Raw genomic sequence first — 24,242 nt, forward strand, 5'->3', positions numbered from 1 at the left:
TTATGGTACCATCATATGAAACATCATATAGATTAAGGATGTCCCTGATTAAATCATGTTGAATGCAGTAAAAAAATGAAACTCCTATCACAATATACAGGCCACTTTATATCACAATGTTAAGGCTATCCTTAGGTTTTTCCAAATTCACAATAAAAGAGGCATTTGAAGTCACATCTTTGTTTAATTCTTGCAAGAAGAGAATACATCCATCCGCGCCTCCGGTCAGGATTATTCTAACAACTCGAGGTCTCTCTCGCTAATTTATTCATAAGATTTTAACACCATGCCCCACAGAAGTCTAAACAACTTTAGAGTCTCATAACAATTTATCACAGTCATCAAAACAATTGTAGGTCTGTCGAATCTTCCCAAGAGCGCTTGTTGTGAAACCATCTTCCGACGCCGAAACAGTTCCACAGTTCCCAAGAGCACTTGTTGTGAACCCTCTTCATGCCCAAGGCCATTCCCAGTCCTCTTGATGCGAACCACAGTCCTTACTTTTGCAAGAGATGCATTAAAATGCCCTTTGTATTAATGTCAATAACTCTTTGTTGCGAGTACATATAATATAATAATATTGATACACATCTATAATAATGATAAACCTAAGACACTATCAATGTTATTGGTGAAAAATCATGCTGCAACTAATTTACATTAAACTGACCTGCCACAAATGTTTAGTTTGCCAATATTTAATTATCTGCTAATTCTTTCTGACATAAATTAAGACTGCTGTATATTACGTTAGCATAATGTCTTTAATAATACATGAATTAATTAATATTGTAGCAAGCCCAGGCAAATGAGAGGCTTTCTGATGGCTAAAATGCATTAAAGGAACCTGTCTCTATTTGGCAATAGTGAGCAAGGACTTACCACCCTAAAATATTGATAGAAAGTTTTTTTTTTTCCTATGGCTCATTTTATATCATACTACAGCATATATATGAAAAGAATGAAACTATACCTCATTGTGGAAGACTATGACTCATTTTTTTTTTACATCATTTTCATTTTGTTTACAGCGGAGAGAAGCAAGCACCACGATAAAGAGAACCATTTGATGGAAGAAAAAAAAAAGAAAAAACAAGAAGAAAAGATTAAGAAGGACATTGCTCAGAAGAAGGTGATTCACATTCACATCCATTGAAGTTTTGAATATATACATTTTACAGTTTTGTATAACAAATGAAAACTATTCAACTTTGAGGAAAATGAAAGTAATTTTGATTATTCCGGTTTGGAGCTATTTGTCTTATGTCTTTGCGAATTCGGGGAACTCACTTTTGATTAAAGCAAACAATAATGTTACTTTTAAATGCCCCGATTGGTTATTTATTTCAATTCACTATTTTTTTCTCCTCCCCAGGCTGCTGAACAGAAATCCAACGGTGAGTACCATATTTCAGAATTCTTACCCCATTCAGTAATGAGCTACGGTTGTCGCTCACAAAACTGCAAAATCCAACACAATTTGGCCTTCTTGCCCAGCCTCATTGGACACAAAGTATTCACACACGTGCCCAATTTTTGTGCTCGGAATCCCAACGAATAAAATAAACGCACAGAGTGTACACAAATTGGCAGAGTGAAATGTAAAGTGATGTCTGGTGTGCCTGCAGCAGCAGTCAGTGGAGCGTGAGGGCATCCTGACACAGTGTGTTTTGGCTACAAGGGGCAATAGGGAGAAGTGGTGAAGGCAAAAGGGAGAAGTCTGCAGAAATAAAAGCGTTCAGCTATGTGTATTACCTCAGGCCTGAACAGGAAAGAACAGTGTCCTCACATACCCTTGGTGTTTTGTTTGAGTACACAGACTGTGTTTTTGTGGCATTTTAATTTGGGAGTTGGCTACTATGTGGGTTTTTAATGAAACATTAATGCTATCTTTATCATTGGGACTACAAAATAGGATTTTCTTAATTACAATATTTTCCAATGAGTGGCCTATCTTAAAATGTGTTTCATACATAATAAGACACAGTTGTAGTAGTATTAGGGGTGGCTGTGGTAGTGGTAATAGTAGCAGTAAGGGATTGTGTTATACGTCCACTAGATGAAGCTGTAGTAATAGTGTGTTATGCGTCAACTAGATGGAGCTGTGCTAAAGGGAATGTCATACATTGATTTGCCAATATTGATCCCTATATAAAGCGTACTGCAGGAGAAAATTGAAGTCTTTTATTTGTGCCTTATAGTGCAGAAAATACGGTATTTTGAAGCAGTTTTGAGATTTGAACATACTACTATGTACTATATATGATCATCTCGTTTTCACAACATTGAAGTCTGCACGTTCATTGTAATATGTACTTAGTAGGATCAATGTTTTACACAGTGAATTATTTGACACTATTGGGTACATGTTCTCTAAGTTGTCTGTATTTTTGACTTGGAGCCTCTTGATTTTAAATGAAACACTAACACTGTTAGAAAAATTCTTCCTTGGCCCTCACTCGTAAAATGTGACTTATTGTTTGCGCTCAAAAGACTCCTGTGGTTACCTGGTTCTATTTTCTCTTTTATACACCTAGACTTTCAAAAAAACTTCACAGTAAACAGATGTTGCATTCACTTCAAAAGTGTTTGTTACAGAAATATTTAGTTACTCCAGTTCATTGTGAACGTCAACTATGATATTGATGTACCGCTTTTTCTGCAATATTATGTAACATTATTATATTATATTTTAAGAGGAAGGTAGAGAGAAAATGTAGAATCACCCACTGGGGCAGTTAGCTGCCCAAGTGACCAAGGCGACCTGGTTAAGGTACAACCGTTGAGGTCATGGTTCACTTTGTCATTTATTTTATGCAATGTTCAATCAGAGAGAATGGAACACAGAATGAGAACATGCATTAGATTGAACGATTTGAGTTGAAGATAATGAAAGCAGGATTATTATGGAGACAAATCACTAAATAATCTAGCGACCTTTGTGATTGTGCCCAACACTTCATGTTGACTATTTCTTTTGAAGAGATGGCTTTATTGAATGGAATAAATGGTTTTCATGTGTGGAGCTAAATAATTGAGTTTTGAAAATAGTAAAGTAATGATCAGTATGGAAGGGTGATTTGTCTCTTTCCAACCATAACAGTAAATTCAGAAATTCATAGACACATAAAGAATCCCCACAATACACCCCCCACCTCCTCCCGTCTTTCCTGCTCATTGCTCTGCCGGCCTTTTTGGTCTCCAAGAATTTCAATTTGTTTGTGGTAATCGATCCCGGCCCGATGCGTTCATATGTATGAAAATGAGATAAAGCTTCAGCACAGTGGAATTAACTTCTCTGCCCCCCATTAGGTTTCGAGCTTCACACCAGCATAGGGTTCCATCGAGGCAGGCGGCCTCATACTGCCCGCCTCCAACCCCTTTGCATGTGGCCACAGATATTCACATACGCATACATAGATGGACTGCCGATACAGGGCCCCCATCCTCCTTTGTCTGATTCCCCATTACCTACCCTGATTATTCAGCCCATGCACACATGCAGCTCCATCACAATCATTCAATACCACCGCAGCAATCACAATCAAGTCAGTCAGTCTGTTTCACTATGCCCCCAACCTGGACAAAAGCTTGATAGCACACAGAGAAAATGAGAATCAGGCAAACATGAGATTTGTCAAGTCTTGTGTCACATAATAAAAGATATGGCATTAAAAGATAATGTACATGTGTATCGAGTCCCCCTTCCACCCCCCATTTGTTTTATGCAAATGCTTACGTCGTGGATTATTTGTAAAAAATTGAATTCTTGAAGCAGTAGTGGGAATCCAGTCAGGCCATAGTATGCTTATAACCAGCCAAGAATCATTCATTCAATCATTTTCTGAACAGCCTATCCTCACAAGGCTCACGGGTGGTGCTGGAGCCTATCCCAGCTAACTACGGGCACCAGGCGGGGGACACCCTGAATCGGTGGCGAGTCAATCACAGGGGCCAGGAATCATATTAATTCAAATGCATTCCTAAGCAAAATGCTGTTTGTGAAGAGGTTGCTGGCGAACCTAGATGTAATGCTTGTCATTGCCATACATTTAAAGTCAGAAGTAGTTGGAGTGTTGCCTGCTCCCACTCTTTTTTTTTTATTCTGAAAGATTAAAATACAAACTAGCTATTAATTCAACTGTTCTAAGGTCACACTGCTGCCATTATTGAACCTTTACTTAATGCATAGGCAATGGCAATAGTAAAATGCCTTTGTAATACAACTAGCAGCTTAAAAAATAAAAGGGCGGGGGGACAAATTGACACGACTGTTGAAGAAAGTCAAGAGAGCAGAAAGTTTTAGAATAATAATAGAATAAATCTGCTGAAGTGCTAGACTGCTCTCTTGTTTTTTCTTCAACAGCACCCAGATTATACATTTTTTGAATGTTTACTGTTTGTTTGGTTTTTGCGACATTAAGGTATTTCATGGTTACCATGCCCCCCTTAAAGCCTTACCGTGTGGCGTTAGCATGTTCTCCCCATGTTTTTTTCCGAAGACTCAGGATCCCTCCCACATTCCTAAAACACGTTGGTAGTCTGCTTGAACAGTTCCATTCTTCCCTATTTATGAGTTTGTGCGTGAAGAGGTGTTAGTGTCCTTTGCCTTGGGATTGGCTCGTAACTAATTTAGCGTGTGGCCCTCCTACTGCCCATAGTTAACTGGTATAGGCCCCAACACCCCTGAAACCCTTGCAAGGATAAATGAAATAATAACCGTTTTCATTCAAAACACTTGCTATTTATTCCTGCTGTTTCATTTCCACATGGATTCAGTGCAAGCACCATTAATGATCATCAAAGTGAGAAATGCACATAAACACAAGTGAAGTGCATGTTTCCGTATTGGATTAATTTGCAATTTTGTATCCTATTAATTGTGTCAATACAACAAGGGAATTTCATGACTCACAAACCAATTAGAAGCTAATTTATTTAAGCATCGGTGGCGCACTTCTCTTCACTTAGCCACATTTATAAACACTCAAAAGAATTAATAGTGAATTGTTCCCAAATTATATCCCGTGGATTTATGACTGCCAAGCATAATTGTTTTTCCGCTGCCCCCTCCCTCCCTACCCGCTACTGTGTACTCATAACGCATGCATGTGCGGTGTCGGAGGGCGCAAGAGATGAAGCGAGAGCCTCGGGTCAGTGCGACAGGAAACAAGAGGGCCACACAGACCTAAACAATGCTTTGCTCTTTGTCTATTCATACGGCAGAATCACTCGCAAGTTGCCGACAAAAGAGGCCATTTGATGCCTTAGGACCCTCCCTCCCCCCTCATCGTCTCTTGCCTCCTCCTCCTCCCTTGCACAGTGAGCCGCTCCGTGTCAAAAGTCTGGCAGATTATTAATAAGATGTGGCTTAGCTGCTATGAATGACAGTTCCGCTTGTGCTCGGAGCTTGAGATGTTTTGCATGCAAGTTTAAAAAGTTAAAAGGCCTGTCATTCTGTTTGAATCTCGGGTAGTTTTAACTCCTCGTAGGCTGACCACCATAAATAAATGAATGCTCATCATTGAGTTCATATTGTACACGTTTTTCTTTTGTTTTCCAGTTTTATTAAGATCATGTAGGGCTGGGTGATTTTTAGGATCAAGACAAAAGAACGCTCCTCCCCGTTTTTTTATACCTTTAAAAAAATATATAAATATCAAGTTTAAAAAATTGAAAGAAATCGTGATTGGCTGAAAAATTCTGATACTTTTTTTGGACAGATCACCTCGCCTTGGATAGTTGTAGTAGTAAACGGAAACATTTTTTCTGATCAATTTGATTAACTATCAAACTGAACAAGTTGCTTTCAATGCTTGGTGCTGGATAATAAAAACAATGTATTTCCAAAATTTGCCGTTCATTCTAGCTAACATTTTTCTGGATTTTCTAATGAATAAATGCTGATTCAACAGTCAAAACAAAGTATTATTTTCTCACTAGCCAACTTATTTTTGGTACAGTTTTTGTATTGTTTATTGTTTTATAATAATCTCCTCTTCCCTCTTTTCTATAATTTCATATTTCAGGGACAAATGAATCAATCATTGGTTTAAAATAAAAATATTCTAACTAGCAGTGTGGCACTCCTACAAGGTTTTTACATTTTCCGCCTTTTATACACAAACCAAATAAGGACACTCAATAGCACTCTTTCCCCATATGTAGGAGAAGTAAACAAGCATGACCTATTACTAGAAAGAAATGGGGTCCTAGCATGGATACTGGGGGTGCAGAGTCCTAATTAGACGGAAAGCATGAAGGAGGCATCAATGGAGAAGGTCACACGAGGCACAAATGAAGGTGGAGGAGGCAACAGTATTGGTTTCTATGGCAACTGCTATTTTTTATTGAAGGGGTGATGGGTGACAATGTTTTTTCCTCAATGTGGGCTGAGTTTGTTAGGGACTATTTACGTAATTAATTCAGACAGATGGGACCTCTGAGACCCCAACCTAACTTGTGTGTCTTAAAATGCCCCACTGTAGACATAATGTACTTTATAAGTCCACATAAAATAGCCAAAGTCCAAAAGTAGCATTGATTTTATAGCGTTTTCCCAAAGATACTGTTTCGATAGTGGACTACTTAATGGAGAGTTTGTATGGCTGCGTGCATACATAATTAAATTATGACCAATATACAGATTTATACACAGACATGATCAGAGACCCTGGGGATGGCACCATTGTGCAACGTGGTTACGCCCGTGCATATTGTCCATCCCCCACTATTACAAACATAGCTGCATAATAAAGTGCTTCTGCAGACAATAGACAGAAGAGCTTTAGGAACCTGCACTGCCTGGCACTTAAGACTTCAGAGGTTCTGTGCCACACTGTGCGCTCAAATTCCTCGTGATAATAGGTTTCTCGATGCTATTGTTCACACACAAACATTAAAAAATGAACTGCTAAACCCATTTGAAATCCAAGGTTAAACAACAAAGCATAGCAACATCCGTTCTTTTGACATAACTGTTTAGTATTGTTCTCAAAGTTTTTTTTTTCTATTAACAGATAAAGACCTCGTTTCCTAATAGACCTACTGTTGAATAAATAAACATCCCCAGGGCACCATTTTCATAAATACGGTATGCCAAAATTATTTGTATTCCCGCTGTGTTGGTAGTTTAATCTTCTATAGCGCATTTACATTAGAGTACCTCTGATTGAGTGTTCTCTCGTCTAAACATATTAGTCTTTTGTGATGTGAAATTTTTCAAATCCAAGCATCTGTAATCTCTTCACATAATAAAATGGGAGACATTTGTAATGATGAAGGCTGTAGTTTAGGTGCCCTCCTTGACAACAGCGGAACGCTGCTGCAGCTTCATGATTTATTGAAGCCTAATTTATCATTTGGGCCATGGGGTGGTCAAAGCGCATGAATATTCCTGCAAGTCTCTAACAAAATACACAAGACAATGACCCAAATCAACTGCGGTTGTGTAAAAGAAATGCCTGCATGTTCATCGCATTGCTAGCAAATCAACTTGAGGATTTTATTTTTTCATTGTGATTCAGAGGTAATACACATCTCACCTCTTTCAATTATTGCACCGAATCTCATCCCAGGTATTGCCACTAAAGGGTAATTCGCATACTCTTTACATCCTTCATTTAAGCTTTCTTAGACTTCTTAGCTGAGGGATTTCCCTTCTCTTTTTAATTTTTTTCTACTCCTTTGTGGCCTTTTATGTGATGCTTGCCTTCTATAAAGCACTTACCTAGACCTCATGAATTCAGGAAAGATCTGTCTCCTTTAGAACTAAAAAACACATCTTGCCTAATATAGTTCTTTTTGATCAGAGCAGAGGGGAGTTGTTACTCTTGCATCTCCTTTTTTCAACATTCAGGCTGCCTCATTTTTTCTGAGTCATTTCTTGAGACAACTGAAACCAGATTACAAGTATTATATTAATCAAAATAAAGCCAAATAAATTGCATACATCCCGGATTGTCTTGGTTCTCTCTGAAACTAAATATTTTGCAACTCCTTTAAAGCCTGTCTGCCTCAATAATATGCTCTTGCATATTGTTACCTAAATGCATTGCTCTTGTCTATAAAACTAAAGAAAATGTATACAGAAACGTGAAAATAATGAACATGAGAATCACCCCCCCCCCTTTTTAACTCTGAATTTCTTATAAAGTTAAAGAAGTTAGGAAGCAGAAAGATCAAACAAGATACTAAACTGGCATCACAATTTAATCAGGGAACCATTTTTTTTCTTAGTTTTCATTGGCCCTGCTCCCTGTAAAATTAAATCAAAGGATTAGCATAATTACTAGGCTTGATATTTTTTTCCAGGCCTGAAAACATTGTATGATTCTTTTTCGTCATTGTAGTCTGCTGCACCACAGAGCAGTGGGCGAGATCAAGATAGATGACGGGAGGGTAATACTGCGAGCATCAAGCATTGGCAGATATAGGGCATAATTTATCGTGATGAAGAGAAGTGGGGTCAGGTGGGTTATGTGGTGTAGCGGTGTTGGAAAAACAGAAGATGAGGTTGTTCAAAATGCTAGAGACGATGAAGAGGGACAGGTTGGCATGTGGTGACCATCCTGCGGCATGATTGGTTGCGGGAATGTCAGGTGGCCTAAGCAGAATTTAATCAGAGATGTGCGTCAGCAATGGCAGTTCCAGGCCAACCTCTATCCAGATCCTGCCAGGGGCAGATCACTTTCCCTGTATGTGTGTTTAAAATCACAGAGAGGAGATGGGCTGGAAAGTGTGCCTCCCTACTGAATATGTAGGTCTTCTACAAAAATGTAAAGATATTTTTTAAGAAACCAACAGAACAACGGGGTAAATGCCATGTATTTCCTGTCTACTGAATGGAGTGCAGTATTTCGTCATAATCTCATGTACTTGTGACTTGGTCATTGCTTCTCTTTGTTATTTTCCATTTTGGTTGTGTTTGCTGAGTTTCCTTGTATGTTTTGTTTTGGTAGGCATAGTGAATACTTGCACACTCCCCACGAGTTTATATGCCAGTATGGCTACTGCTCTGTGCTGACGTCAAACTCTTGAACGTCAGTGATTTTTTTTAATTTTTAAATTCATCCTTTCTCTGTCTTTTTTATTATTATTTAAGAACACACATGCTTGCTTTCTTCCCTTGAGGCAAAGTGTCTCAGCTGTCATTTTTATTCTCAGGTCTGCACAAAACACTATCAACTATTCATCGACTGTCTACCCTCAAATCCACAAACTGTCATCTGCTTGTAGGGCACATGTCAGCACTAAACATTGACTGTACACAGATTTCTCCTGTTCACTGCAGATAAAGTAGAAAACATAATCTTCTTTAACGCCTCAGAGAGACATTTTCCGTTTTTATGCTGCAATCATAAGGTGTTAAACAGCAAGCATGATGCAATAATAAACTTTTATATCATTTTTTTTCATCAGTTCATTTAAGTCGTGTTTTAAAATTTCAGACCGCAAGCCAAAGAGTATCGTCAAAATTAATTCATCCCCCAAATTTTTTAAAGTTGATTGATCCAACATTTGTTTGAGGCATACGTGTTTATTAGAACAGAGATCACAATTTGAACAATAATAGTTTTCAAGCAAAATTGCTTTGCCACATAAAATCCTCTAATTTGCAAAATTCGTCAGGGGTTTATATTTTGATATTGGTTGGGATATTATTTTCATCTTGATAATAGAGCTATCCCATCAACACAGCATCCTTGGAAATGCAGTTCTAAACTTGATCGAAACATTGCAAGCTGTTGCTCTGGCATGGTCCAGGCTAATACAGTATCTGTACTACCCAACCATTAAATTAATCCCTTCCCTTCTGCTTTTGTTTTCTCTGTTTGTGCGTGGATGTATATTCCATCTATTCAGTGCCAGAGCCCAGTCCAGGCACACCCCACCACCTCCGACCTGCCAGTCCTACGTCGCCCCTCTCCTTTTTATTTTCTTCTGGAAATGACAAACGCACCTCCTGCAATAGCCAGCTCCAGAGTCCGACCGCTCCTCAGCCACAGTGCCCTTCGTCCTCTGTCAGCTCTCGCTACCCAGCCAGAGAGGTGCCCCCACGCTTCCGACAGCAGGACCACAAGCAATTACTGAAGAGAGGCCAGCCGCTTCCTGCAGGAGCCTTCGGTGCTCTCATAGCCCCTTCTTCCTCCTTGTCACCTTCATTACCTCACTCTTCATCTTCTACAACTACCAACAGCACCACTACAAACTCTGCAGACTTCACTGCAGGCAAACAACAATCAGGTTTGTGCACTTTTTAAAAGACTGACACTTACTCGGATGGTCATTTATTCATTTAAAATGATTTGCTTAGATTTTATGCATCTTTGTTTCATTTTTATTTTTGAGTCCACCAACAAGATGAAATAGTATAATTTTTTTTAAGAACTGGGCCCACTCGTGCTTTTCTGTCATCACTTCTATTTTATTACTTGCAGTACTACAAAAACACGTGCAGTAATATATTTTCAATGGCTGTTCTTTATAAGTAGGCCTTCATCTGATAGTCAGCTCCGTGTGGCAAACATTATTAGGATTTGTCTTGCCTCTGCTGAGGCTTTTTAAAATGAGTAAATTAATATTTCCTCTCAACTTGGCATAAAGTAAAAGCATTGTTGACACAGGAGGAGCAAGCATGTTGACTGAATTGTAAAAACCCGTGTCCCTTAGCTGTGAAGCACTTGTGGTTGAATGCATTTACATCAGTGTTTCTGCAGCATGTCAGGTCTACTTTTTTGGGACATCTCTTTTACTGACCTTTCTAGAGGTTACATTGCCTCAGAAGGTTTAGATGGCAGTAGCCTTCCCAAGTCATGCCAGATTCCCAATAGTTTGTATTTTGTATTCATGCTCACAAAAGGGCACATATATGTTGTGGGTGTGCAGCTGGGGGAAAACTAGATTGACCTAGTTGTGTCGCCTCAGATCTGTGTCGGCCTTGCAGGCCAGCTGATACATGCACACAGAAGCACACAATTTATCTAACACACATAATGAAAGACAAACCTAGGGCCTCTGTTTGTATTCCAACAGCCTAACAAAACACAACACAACTTTTTAGCCTGAAAGGGAACCTCCATATATTCAAGGGTCTTCCGACACCTCCTTCCCCCCACCCCGCACCCCCACTCTTGTCCTTGTACCAGACATACCCCCACCCTTCTGCAGCTTCCTCATCCTGGTCTAGCCAGCTGACTGGGAAACATTAAGTAGTCAAGGCCACAGAATGGCTTGCCCAGTAGCAGGTGCTGAAGTGGGGGTCGTTTAAGACTTGTGGGAACTTCGGACCAACAGCTGTTTTATGGTAGCTGAGACAGTGCATGTTGCCATACGGTGCTTTAAGGACCCTTGGTTCTATTGTTAAGGCGGCTTAAGTTAGAGTCAGCATATATCAAGCTGGAATGAGCCTTTCCATAATGAGGAAATCGCAGACAATTTTAACATCAATGTAAATAAACCTTTATCTGAGAATCCCTCCATGCATCAAATAGGATAGCTGGATTAGGCTGGTCCTAAACATGTTAAATTTGATTTTCTGAATTATTAAAATGATTTTAGATTAGGCCAAAATATTTTTTCTATTCCTCAATGTGTAACAAATTGCACTTGATTTTATTTTCTTAGTTGCCAAATAACCACAAAAGTAAGTGGTGCATAAGTAACTGTAGTTGTTTTTATTGCAAGTTTTGCTCTCACACAAACAGAAACACACAAGAGAAGCTACTGGTGACTTCATTTATCCAGTGTCCATAAGTGAAACCAGAGAAGTCGCTATTGCTCTCTGCTTTTTCCCCCCTTTGCCCAATAGAGGTAAACAGACATGAAGAATGAATTATTATTTTTATTTTTTTTAATCCTTCTGTGACGCCCGGCCACCATCAAATACATCACTCCTCCCGTTTGTTTTGATTTCAAGTTTTTGGTAAATGATAAAGATTTAATGCTTGATTTGAGAATATAAGAAAACTTAATTACTGTCACCTTACTTGCATATTATGGGTAATACTAATAATTTAACACTGCCAGACATTTTAATTGCAATGTCAAGAGAGGGAGTTGCAAGAATGATTTAAGTCACTTGGGGTAAAGATAAAATAGGGCTCGTTTATGTATTAACTTATATACTTATTGCCCCATTTATATATGTTGTTATGCATAATAGAACCAAATATTAGTATTGTGCTGACAAATATTGTAACTGACCATGTTGACACATCACAGAATGTATGATAGTACGTAGTAGCAAAGTCTCCTCCAATAAGACTCAAAGCCACTTTGATCACGCCTGATTAGTATATGAAAAAAAACATCTGTATAGTTATGTCTGGTTGCATTTGGTACAATTTGCATGGGAAGCAGTGTACTAAGCATTTAATCGTGAGTTGTAAATTGTTATAAAAGGATCGTATAAGTTACCGTAATTTCTTATATGAGGTATTTTCCTATTTAGTGCATAGTATACTGTATCTTGTCCTACGTTCCACTGACTGGGTGTTAGAATGAGAGAATATACAGACGTGTACCATGAGTCTTACGATGACCTTCTGCGATAAAGCTGCCTGTGAAATGAAGATAAATATTTGGAGACAAAAAAAATGCATTCTAGCCACTCTGTTGTATGTTGTCCTGTAAATTAAAGACACACATACAAGCAGTCTCGCATTCTAACACAGACACGAAAGAAGAGTTTGCGTCGTTATTGTATAGTGTTCCGTCCATTATCCATTCCATTCAAATTATTGTAGTATTTTTAAGCAGTGATTATAAGGCACAATTAATTTCTTAGAACATTTTTTACTCTCTTTTCATAAAGTAATTCCTCCAATGTATGCTTGTCTGGCCTGAGCGGTGGTTTGATTAATGATAGGAATTTGTGTTGTTGAAACACCATACAATGGCTCTGGCTGGCTTTGGTGGGTGCTGGATCAATAGCTTTCTTTTTTCTAACTCTTGAATTAACAACACCATTGATTAGCTGTCTCTGATTGATAAATGCCCTTCTTATAGATCTGATTTGATCAATTAGTAGTCCCCTCTGCTGATGGGGTACAATTAGGGTTAATGAGATTTCTTTTGTGGAGTAGAATATAAATTAACCAATAAAAAATATGATCTTTGTTTTTCTAGCAAAGTCCCTACATTTGGTTATATTTGTACACGTACAAAAAGATGGACAGCTGCTATTGGAAAAACAAATTCTGTATTTATTTATATGCTTTATGCAAAGAGTGAGAGAGAGATTTGCAGACTTTGAAACATATTTTCCATAGTTTTGTGTGCTAGGGTGAGTCGGAGTGTGATGGATGAGAAGCCATCTTGCTTTCATTCCGATAAATGAGCATCGTTCCACTTGGGCTTTTTAGTGCCCTAGCTCACAAAACTACAATGGAGACGGATGTGTCTCTGCTGTGCCTGGTGTTTGAAAAGGGAGCAAAAATGAAAGGATAACTAAAAAGGGTAGGCACACAAAATAAGATAAAAGGCATGGAAAAGAGGTATGGTTACGATATAATAACAGATTAGGGAAGCTGAAGAGATAGGGAATAAAAGGGTTTTAAAAGTTAGAATGGTAATACAGTGGTAAAGTTTCTTTTTTTTCGGCTCAGAGTGAACTAGAGTAATGATATATGCATACATTACAGGTCAAGAAACACTCAAGATAATTGACTGCAATCACATTTTGATCAACGCCACGGTTGATTTGACAAAAACCATTTATTTTTTTAAATTGGTTGCATTCAAGTGAGTTAGAATAGTATTTGCTGATTCTGTCACTTTCTGTTTTTGCTCTGATTATTTTTCAAGATCTTTATAGTAATGAGCACTTTTTTTATTTCATTTCTCTTTAGACTTACCCCTCAAGAGCAGTCCTTCTGCACAGAATTGCCAGTGGGGAGGCTCCTTGCATGCTGACAGCATTTCCAGAAATATTGAAGGAATTGAAACTAAAACCTGGCCTTCCATTAGCCATAGTGGTGACTCCGGACAACCTGCAGTACCAGAATGCCCCTTGGGCTCAGATAGCTTTAGCAGAGACATCAGTGCTATCAACAGTACTTTTTTGAGTATGGCCACAGGTGCCACAGGCCAGCCGTCCCACTACACGTCTCTTAAATCTAACAGTAACATGATGACAGGACCTGGGTCAACCAACACATTGTCAAGTAACAGAAGTTGGGGGTCAGATGCCAAACAAGAAGGAATGATTGGTGGGCGAGTAGGAACGCCCAATCATTGGGGCTCACCCGGTTTTAACTTGAATCTCAATCCCACTGCGAACCCATCTGCCTGGCCTGTTCTCGGTCATGAGGGTGTTGGTGTTCTTGGCCCAAACGGGGTCTCTGCTTCATCTCATCCACCAGGAAGTGGGAATGGAAACAATGGGAATGGCAACCTTGCTGGCGCAAGCTCCTGTGGCGGAGGCTGGGTTAGCATGGTTGGTGCTAATGAAAATGAACAGCAGCACCCTTCAACCAACGCAAGCTTGTCCCTCAATATGGAAACTAACCTTAACACTGATAGACCAAACCACAGCAAGCAACACGCTCAGGAGCCAATGAGCCCTATCCATGGGCTAACTGGCTGGGGTGGTCAGTCGCCAACTGAATCATCCCAACTTAATGGAGACACAACAGGCAGCTCTGCATGGGGTAGTGGAGAAGCCAAGGCAACTGACTCAAAGGACACCGTCTGGGACACAGCTCCTTCTGCAGGTCTCTCTGCTTGGGGAAGCCAAGGTAGTGGGGGTGGTGGTGGAAGTAATGGCAGTGGTAGCTGGGGTGATTGGGGGAAATCTTCAAGTAGTGGAGATACATCGAAGGGCTGGGACTCTGCTGATGCTGTCATTTCAGGCACAGGTCAAGAGCAGCAACTTGGGTCATGGAGTAAGCAGCCTGGAACAGCCCCTGCAAGTGAGGGTAGTGGGGACAGCAGAGATGGCCATTCTCACTCCCGAGAGAGGTCCTCAAGTATGGATTATACTCCTGTGTTACCTCGACAGGACCTTGACCCCAGGGTGCTGAGTAATACAGGTTGGGGACAGACTCCCATCCGACAGCATACAGTGTGGGAGATGGAGGAAGCAAATTCTGATGATGGTAAAAGCAACAGCAGCTCAGACACTTTTGAAAGTTCCAGTTCTAATAGTGGATCTGCATGCAACAATGAAAGTACCATCAACTCCAACATTAGTATCAATCTGAGGCATGGATCTGATGGAAAACGTGACAACGAAAGATCAGGCTGGGGAGCTCCTCCACCTCAACAAGTACAGACTGCATCAGGATGGGATGATCCCCCACATTCACAGATTGAAGCCACTAATGGCACCACCAGTGGATGGGGAGACCCCGTGCCCAACAGTGGACCTAAAAATGTAGGCATAACGTCTTGGGGCTCTGGCGACAAATCACAAAGCTGGGACGGTGACATGACAAAAAGCCAGTCCACTAATTGGGGGGAGGGCCCGCCAAGTTCCCGTGGCTGGGGCAATAACAATGGAGGTGCCAACAATTCTAGCACCAGGGACTGGGGTGAACCAGACCGCAAGAACAATGTGTCCCCTAACAGTATGTGGGAAGGAGATGGAGGTAATGGCGGGTGGAAGGACAATTCTAGAGGAGGAATTAGGGGAGGTGGTAAAATGACTTCCTCTGTCAGTAGCAGCACATGGGGAGAGGCATCTCGTGCCAATGGGCCAGTACACGGTACTTGGGGTTCCTCCAAGCCCACTGAAAGTAGTAGCAGCAGCACTGGTAGTGGAGGAGGGGGGAGCATTGGTTCTTGGGGTGGTTCTGGTTCTGTTAAGCAGAACACATCGAGCTGGAGTAATGCAAGCAAACAGGAACAACGCTTGGAATCCACTGGTTGGGAGGAGCCATCACCGCCCTCAATTCGAAGAAAGATGGAAATTGATGACGGGACATCCACCTGGGGTGATCCTGGCGCACACATCAAAAGTGTCAATATGTGGGATCGCAATAGTCCCAATGATAATCCAGGCAACAGCGGCCCACCCCCTCTTAAGAATGGGGGCATGATCATGCCCAACAACAACAATCATTCTGTTGGCCCTGCCAACAACAGTCACCACCACGGCCATCCAATGCACCACCATCCTCACCATGGCAACGCTCCAAGCCATCTCCAACATCAGCATCATGGAAACAACTATGGGCCACCCAACAATTGTTCCCCACATGCAAACGCTGGACTCCAAGGTAGACCTCCTCTCGCTAACCCAGGTAAGAAAATGTCGCTGCATTTTTTGACTTTCTTTTAGTATTGTCTACATAGCTTTGGAATGGTTAAAAGGTTGTTCAAATGTTGTCATCGATACATCTAAATCGTAATGATCTGATGTGACTAAACTACCATTCAAACCAATATTGACAAAGATTGTTAGGAAGCATTATTTTTCGAGTTATTACATGTTCTTAAATGGTTTATCTTACCATTATTGGGGCGTCAAAATGACCATAACATGCATAAGTCAGCATGTCCAGTTATTTGTGTTTATTGCGCACTATTTAAACATCTCTTATTGAAGACAAACACCTTACATACATAACATAAACGCTTTTTGTACGCAACATCAACCCTTTGCTTTTTATTGATTCAACCCATTGACCAGTGTGGTCGATATTTATCAATTGGACTGCATTTATTTATGTAGAGTCAATAATAAATATTTTTGGTCCAGTTCAGCTGCCTAGAAACTGAGAATAACATATTAGAAATTGATTTTAGTACATTAAAATAAACTATAATTCTTTAGACAAAAGCCAAGGCTGTAACAAGGCAAATAGTACATTTAATTTAAAGAGCAAACTGTTCCAAATGAGCAATTAGCATATTTGATTGTGATGGCATTTGAGTTAACTGCGCAAATATGATTTAGTATTTCAGGAATTACCTCTCTTTGTTTTGCAGGCTGGGGAGAGCTTCCCAGTGTTCAGCCCAAATCGGAGCCTGCTTGGGGAGAGCCCGCTGCTCCAACATCAGCTGTGGACAACGGCACCTCTGCTTGGGGCAAGCCTACAGGGGGTGTTAGCGGATGGGGAGATGGTGGCCATGAGCCCCCCAGACCCTATGGCAGGGCCAGCGGACCTTCCTCTGCTGCATCCTGCAAGCCGGGTAACTGGCACTTTTTGTTCATTGGATGACCAATCAAAACCAATTTCACACCTTTGTTTTTTTGTAACGAGGTTGCGAGTGATAGATGGCGTTAGAGACCACAGGAGGTTTGTAGAAATGAACACAGTGCCATCAAGTGGTCAAATTCAAATCTTCATGCTGTGGTTGTTTTTCTTGCATTACATTTTCCCTAATTTATTTCCTATGGAATTCCCACTTTCTTCTTTGTTGGTTTGGACCTTTTTCTTTATTACCGTATTCACGCGCATATAAGCCGCACATTGCCCTAAAATTGTTGACTTTTACAATTTCTCATGTATCATCAGGACGTGTGTCCGTATCGGTATAGTGTTCACCAAGTCTCTGGGTGCAATAATAGCATGAGATTCACATTACGCATGTATTAAGGCTATTAGGTTGTGCTGACATGGTAAACGCTACGAATCTATCAAGGTTACTCGCGCCTGGGCAGTCCGGGCACGTTTATAACTGGGGTGGGATGGCGACGCCATGAGTGAGCGGTGGCAAGCACAAGGGAGTTTTTTCACCTTTTGTGCAAGATGTTTTTTTTTTCTTTCTTGAATTTCATTCAAAGACCCCAAAATAAATTTTGTTTAGCGTTTTATCTGTTTATCTTTTCTCTATTTTTAAAAAATGACCGTATTGACCGGATTGTCATGGCGTTATGGTGTCATGGTGTTTCGTATTTGTCACCTTGCAGTTTCGTGCATGTCGTCTTTGTATGCGCATATAAGCCGTACCCTCGATTCAGTCATAATTTTTTTGTCCGACAAATGGGGTTTACATGCGAGTAAATACGGTAATTAAATTTTGTGTATTTTTGGTCAGGTCCCAAACCTATGCAAGACAGCTGGGGGAGCGGAGGGGATGAAATGAGTATGTCTACTGGCCAATGGGATACTGAAGATGGGGACATGTGGACCAGCCCCACCTCTCAGGAATCCAGCTCGTCCTGCAATTCCTGGAGCAATGGACCCAAGAAGGGCCCTAGCAAGGTAAATGCCTATACATTTCCATACGCATTAACTATAGCTTATTTTTAACATAATATTTGACTACTTCAGGGAAGGATGATTAACAAGCCAGATGAGACCTGGATCATGAACCGTCTCATCAAACAACTCACTGACATGGGTTTTCCAGTTAGTCACTATTTTTATATTTACACTGGCATGAAAAATACATTAACTGTATATAATCATTTTTTAAGGAACAGATTCATTTACTATTTGAGTGACCTGTATAATCAATGTGCTACAGAGAGATCCTGCTGAGGAGGCATTGAAGAGCAACAACATGAATCTTGACCAGGCCATGAGTGAGTTCACTTTTTGTGTGGGCCGTGTGCCTCTGTAAGCATGATTCACATATTTTTACAACATCTTCCTCTCTCAGGTGCTCTTCTGGAGAAGAAGACTGACCTGGACAAGCGTAGTATGGGCATTTCTGATTATAGCAATGGCCTGAACAAGCCACTGGTGTGTCGAGCATCTATGCTTTCGAAAGATCCCTCTGACCGCCACGCCTTCCTTGACAAGGTATTAAACGGGTGACTTTCGTAGCTTTAATAAAATGGCACGTTACAGCCCATACATTTAATATTTGCTAACTCTTGTCGGTATTTGACACATTCATGATTGCCTGTACCTTTGTGTTTTAGGATGGCCCTCTTTCTGATGATGCCCCACCATCACCATTTATGCCTTCCCCCAGCCTGAAGCTTCCCCTGACCAACAGTAGCCTTCCTGGGCAGGGTCTGGGACCAGGCACTTCGGGGCTGGCCTTGCAAAACTTGAACAACAGACAGGTATCGTTTCATGTCATCGCATTTAAAAGTCACTCCCTTTTCAAGGGCATGCTAAAAACATGTAGATAAATGTGCTTTATAACTAGTCACCATTTACCCTGATTACCATTTAAAATGTTCTGAAGAAAAAAAAAACAGTAGTTAGTCAGTTTCAGTCTCGATTGTTCCTCAAAGACAATGCTTTATATAGATGAATAAAAAACAAACACAATGTTTGTTTAACTAATTCTATTCATTATATGTTACTAAAAAACAAATTTCACTGACGAAAAAAATACATGGATGGTAATGAAGTATTTTTCAAAACGATATTTATTCAACGTATCATATTGAAACCCAGACGCTGATTGTAAAAAAAAAACAGAACAAAACTGATGTCAAGTTTCAGTACCCACTCCTAGTGGTGGACAGTACTCTATGTCATTTCGCAATAGGGTATACAAAGCACATTTGTATCACAAATCTTTTTTTGTGATTCAGAAGCTAAAAATTGGTGACATAACTTGTATCTTGTATAAAATAAATAAATTGCTGACTTTAATATATATAACTATGTAAAATGATTACCGGTGAATAAATAACAATCTGAGATGGCTAGCTATGTGTTTTTGAGGTATACTCACTTAGTTTTTGTGATGTCTTTTTTCTTTTAAATGTGTTTCCAACACTGTAGGTATCCTATGCAATTAGACTGGTTCAATTTCAAGTGTACAAGTTTACTTACTCTTTTGCATTAGTGACAACCATGACTATAGTCTGTCATTGTTTCTGAAATTGCTCATCCTTTCCTACTGTCTGTTCCTTTCTGATGAATATTTGATATCGATAGTTTCTTCAAATGTCCTCTTCAAAGGTGATTTTAACAGTCATGTTTACTGTGACGAATCACCAACCCAGACAGAGCCATACAATTGCTAATGTCCTTTCCAAATTTCAATCAAAATGGATTTCTTTGTGTTGTAGATATCCAGTGGAATGTTTGGCAGCAGTGGAGCAACACAAAGCCGGGCCCTGCAGCAACAGCAGCAGTCTCCTCAGCCACCAGTGCCACCCCTCAGCTCCTCCATGCCTAGTCTACGTGCTCAAGTGCCTCAGTTTCTCACCCCTCAGGTAGATACAATTATATATTGAAGCTACTTTTCTAGCCTACTCGGTTAGAAGGACTTCCTGCTTCTTTCCTGATTGAAACGGGCTTTTGTTTACTTGTGAATTACAAGTTAGCTGTCAGTGCTCTAGTCAGTGTCTCTGGTCTGCAGGTCCAAGCACAGCTCTTGCAGTTTGCAGCAAAAAACATTGGTTTAAACCCTGCACTTTTAACCTCACCAATAAACCCTCAACAAATGACCCTGTTGTACCAACTCCAGCAACTGCAAATGGTGAGTCTCCCCTCTCATCGGTAGATTGACATTTTTCTAATTACATTTTGATTCACTGAGATATAATGAAAAAGATACTAAACACGATTCCCACGTGTTTTGCTTTTATTTCTTTAGCTGTGCCATAATAGTTTCCTTTTTCGTTCAGGCGTACCAGCGTTTACAAATCCAGCAGCAGATGATGCAAGCGCAACGTAACGTTTCTGGCCCCATTCGTCAACAAGAGCAGCAAGTGAGTCAATATCTGCAGCACTTCACCCACTCACACAGTCATGTGATGATCAATGTGTCCCACTTCTGGAGCATGGCCATCTGACCTGATTGCCAAATCGATTCCATTCAGTAACAACATTAGTGGTTAGCTTATCATCATTACTTCCATGTTTCCCCCAGAGTTGTTTTTACCGTGACCGGACGTTTGGTCGCCGGACGTTTGGTCGCCGGACGTTTGGTCGCCCGGACATTTGGTCGCACGGGTGAATATAATTTTGAGAGCTGGTTTCAACAGTAGATATTTAGATATTAAACTCTCTCTCATGAATATAATTTTGAGAGCTGGTTTCAACAGTAAACTCTCTGTCATGTTGTCAAACGTCCGGCGACCAAACATCCGGCGACCAAACGTCCGGCGACCAAACGTCCGGGCGACCAAACGTCCGGCGACCAAACATCCGAGTACCGTTTGTACAGAGGAGATTTAGTTTTATTTGTAATACTTTTCATGTCACTCATCTTTTTCCCTGCACTTCTCTACTCCTAGGTCGCACGCACAATCACCAACATGCAGCAGCAGATCCAGCAGCACCAGCGTCAGCTATATCAGGCGCTGCTCATGAAGCAGCAGCAGCAGCATCCCTCTCATTCCACCTCTTCTTCCTCTCAAGCTGGAATGCATGCCCCCAGTAGCACCAATAACGGTTCTGGATCTGCAAAATCAACCCTGGACCCTTTCACGGGCTCACATCATGGTCCTGGCTTGGCCGATACACTGCACACCAAAGAGCTGCTGTCTTCACCCAACGCCTACAGCACCTACCCTCTTTGTGAGAGAACAATTTAAATTTATAATACTTCAATCACTGGACTTGAGTAACAATGGTTACTTAGGGCAAACCTGATTGATCATAGAAATTAATTAATCCATTTGGGGAATTGGTGATTGTGCGATCAAAATTTAACCTATCTTGTCCGCTGATATGGAGTCAGCCTCATTAGCCCGTCCAAACCGGCTGCACAGTAAATGTATTGTATCCTAGCCTAGCCTAGCATAGCAATTTTTTTCTAATACTACAAAGAAAATGTTGAACTATTTTTGCCATATATTACCGCATGTATACTATGTTTCTTTTGCATCAGTGGGGAGTGCTGCCTAATTCTGTGTTTTTGACTTCTTGTGTCCTTTGTGCAGCTGGACTGAATCCAAACATGAATGTAAACTGCATCGAGGTCGGAGGACTGTCACTGAAGGAGCCCCCTCAACCCCAGTCCCGACTCTCTCAGTGGACGCACTCTAACTCCATGGACGGCCTCGGTGGCAACACCTCGAGCCTGGAAAATAACCTCAACAAACATGGTAAGTTGTGTATTCTTAATTTAGATTGACCAAAATAAGAGTTCGAATTCATTGTTTGTTTCTTTATACGCTAGGTGCCATATCTGCTGCCTCAACCCTTATTCCCCCAGGAAAATCCTCACAGCTGGAGGATTCCTACAGCCCATACAATCTGATGTCCAGCTCAGACCCCCCTGCTAGTTCCTTGGTACCCCCCCCAGATAGTTGGGGCCAAGGCAAGAACCCCAATGAGAAGATAACCAATGGGACCAATATTAACTGGCCCCCAGGTGAGGGTAGTAACAATTGGATAGCAGTGCTTTTTATACTAGTGTATTTGTGATGAAATACTTTATTTTTCTTCCTCAGAATTCTGCCCAGGTGTGCCATGGAAAGGTCTTCAGAACATTGACCCTGAGAATGACCCGAATATGACCCCTGGTAGCGTCCCCAGCGGTCCCACCATCAATACGAATATCCAGGATGTCAACAGATACCTGCTGCGTGACAGAAATGGAGGTACAGATGTAAAATTATTAATTTTTTTAAATCCTGGCAACAACACCTAGCCCTACTGTGATTGGAAAATGTGGGAAGAGGGAGTATCTGGCAAAGGAAGGCTTCTTCACTTTGATAAATTCCTTTTTTTTCTTCATTAAAGGCAAACTGTCTGATGTTAAATCCACTTGGTCCACGGGGTCCATAAGCCAGAACCAATCATCGTTGACCCACGAGCTGTGGAAAGTCCCACAGGGGCCACGCGGCTCAGCGACCCCATCTCGACCCCCGCCTGGTCTTACCAATAACAAGCCATCCTCCACCTGGGGAGGCAACTCGCTGGGCCTGGCCCAAGGCTGGAGTGGTTCTTATACCTCTGGTGAGCTAAAGCACTGTACTGTATTTTTTTATCCTCTTAATTTTAGCATATTAGCAAAGGGGCTTTAATCATGAAAGCCCCAGTTCTCTTTCAGAGGTGACCAATTATAGTTTTGCCATCCTTTTGTGTTTGCTACGTCAAGGAAATGGGAAATGTAATATATGTGCTCTATACACAATGCAAATGTGTATTAAGTTGATGAAAATCATTCATATTTCACTGTCACAAGTTAACAACTAGACATTTTCCATGCTGTATTACCTCCCCACTTTGTAAAACAACTATAGTGAATTCACCACATTGCAGCTTGGATCCCTTAAATATATATGAAAGTTTATAGGGCATTTCTTTATGTAGTAATTGCTCATCCAAAATATAATTGTTTTTTTAATCAATGGTGGTTGTTTCCCGTGGCAAAAACAGAAACAATTATTTGCGCCTGACCTAGTGCTTAAAAATATGAACTTGTTCCTCTCTCAAAGATGCACGTATGACAGACTCCGATGAATTATACTGTGATCTTTATTTATTTTATATTACCACTTTGTTTTTCTTTTCTTTATGAACATTGTTCTTTTGCTCTTTATTTTTTAACAGAGGGAACCACCTGGAGTACCGACAGCTCTAACAGGACCAGCAGTTGGCTGGTGCTGAGGAATCTCACACCTCAGGTAAGTTTATGGACTGACCAATTTATTAGAACTTGTGGTTTAAGTCGAGTTAATGAGAAGCTGTAAGGGCCATTATTTCTTGATTAATGTCAAGTCAACTATAGAAGTGTGCTATAAAGCTGTCATTTTAATTATAGTATTTGGTTGATGTTTTATAAATGGTTACCATTAACTTAAAGACATTCAGGGACAATGTGGCCTCTTAACTAATGAACACACTCCATCTATAAACACCAAATCCAATTGAGATATTGTGTAAAACATGAACACAATTATTAGCAAATGATTCGTTCAATATAATGCACTACTTTGCACAAATGCACTTCTTTTTTTGGGTTGAAGTTTGAAACTTTGTAAATGAAATACTTTGCCATTGTTGATTTCAAATATCATTTTTTTTCACTGTCATTTTTTATCTCTAAACTATCATTCTGGCTCTGCAGATTGATGGTTCAACTCTCCGGACACTGTGCATGCAGCACGGCCCCTTGAGCACATTCCACCTCAACTTGACCCAAGGGAACGCCGTGGTGCGCTACAGCTCCAAGGACGAGGCCGCCAAGGCCCAGAAGTCTCTGCACATGTAAGGGCCACACACAAATCCCTCATTTGTTTTGCCGTCTTGCTGTTGGGCTTTATTACTAGTGTCTCACAAACACTTGATAAGACCAGTAGAAAAACAATAGAGTGAGACTATTATATTCTTAGGATGACTATTGAGGCTATTATTTTCTGAAAAAAATCATAGTCACATTCCCGGATAAACTTGCTTATTACTTAATACTGTGATACCCTGCTTGAG

At 40.6% G+C, this 24,242-nt stretch overlaps 1 protein-coding gene across 1 annotated transcript in view; it reads left to right on the plus strand.

Moving 5' to 3' along the window:
• The window catches only part of tnrc6c2 (trinucleotide repeat containing adaptor 6C2), a 105,330-nt gene that overhangs the window by 77,088 nt on the left and 4,000 nt on the right, over positions 1 to 24,242 (plus strand). Inside the window, exons 5-24 of the mRNA XM_077604465.1 lie at positions 1,032 to 1,132; positions 1,376 to 1,397; positions 9,865 to 10,245; positions 13,851 to 16,244; positions 16,933 to 17,136; positions 17,986 to 18,152; positions 18,222 to 18,299; positions 18,418 to 18,475; positions 18,553 to 18,695; positions 18,818 to 18,964; positions 19,928 to 20,074; positions 20,221 to 20,340; positions 20,489 to 20,572; positions 21,101 to 21,383; positions 21,749 to 21,913; positions 21,988 to 22,182; positions 22,262 to 22,411; positions 22,554 to 22,769; positions 23,367 to 23,440; positions 23,884 to 24,023. Of these exons, the coding sequence (XP_077460591.1) occupies positions 1,070 to 1,132; positions 1,376 to 1,397; positions 9,865 to 10,245; positions 13,851 to 16,244; positions 16,933 to 17,136; positions 17,986 to 18,152; positions 18,222 to 18,299; positions 18,418 to 18,475; positions 18,553 to 18,695; positions 18,818 to 18,964; positions 19,928 to 20,074; positions 20,221 to 20,340; positions 20,489 to 20,572; positions 21,101 to 21,383; positions 21,749 to 21,913; positions 21,988 to 22,182; positions 22,262 to 22,411; positions 22,554 to 22,769; positions 23,367 to 23,440; positions 23,884 to 24,023 (5,231 nt within the window). The 5' untranslated portion in view covers positions 1,032 to 1,069. The remainder of the gene's footprint in view (positions 1 to 1,031; positions 1,133 to 1,375; positions 1,398 to 9,864; positions 10,246 to 13,850; positions 16,245 to 16,932; positions 17,137 to 17,985; positions 18,153 to 18,221; positions 18,300 to 18,417; positions 18,476 to 18,552; positions 18,696 to 18,817; positions 18,965 to 19,927; positions 20,075 to 20,220; positions 20,341 to 20,488; positions 20,573 to 21,100; positions 21,384 to 21,748; positions 21,914 to 21,987; positions 22,183 to 22,261; positions 22,412 to 22,553; positions 22,770 to 23,366; positions 23,441 to 23,883; positions 24,024 to 24,242) is intronic.

Source organism: Stigmatopora argus, chromosome 7, assembly GCF_051989625.1.
Source record: "Stigmatopora argus isolate UIUO_Sarg chromosome 7, RoL_Sarg_1.0, whole genome shotgun sequence".
NCBI lineage: Eukaryota > Metazoa > Chordata > Actinopteri > Syngnathiformes > Syngnathidae > Stigmatopora > Stigmatopora argus.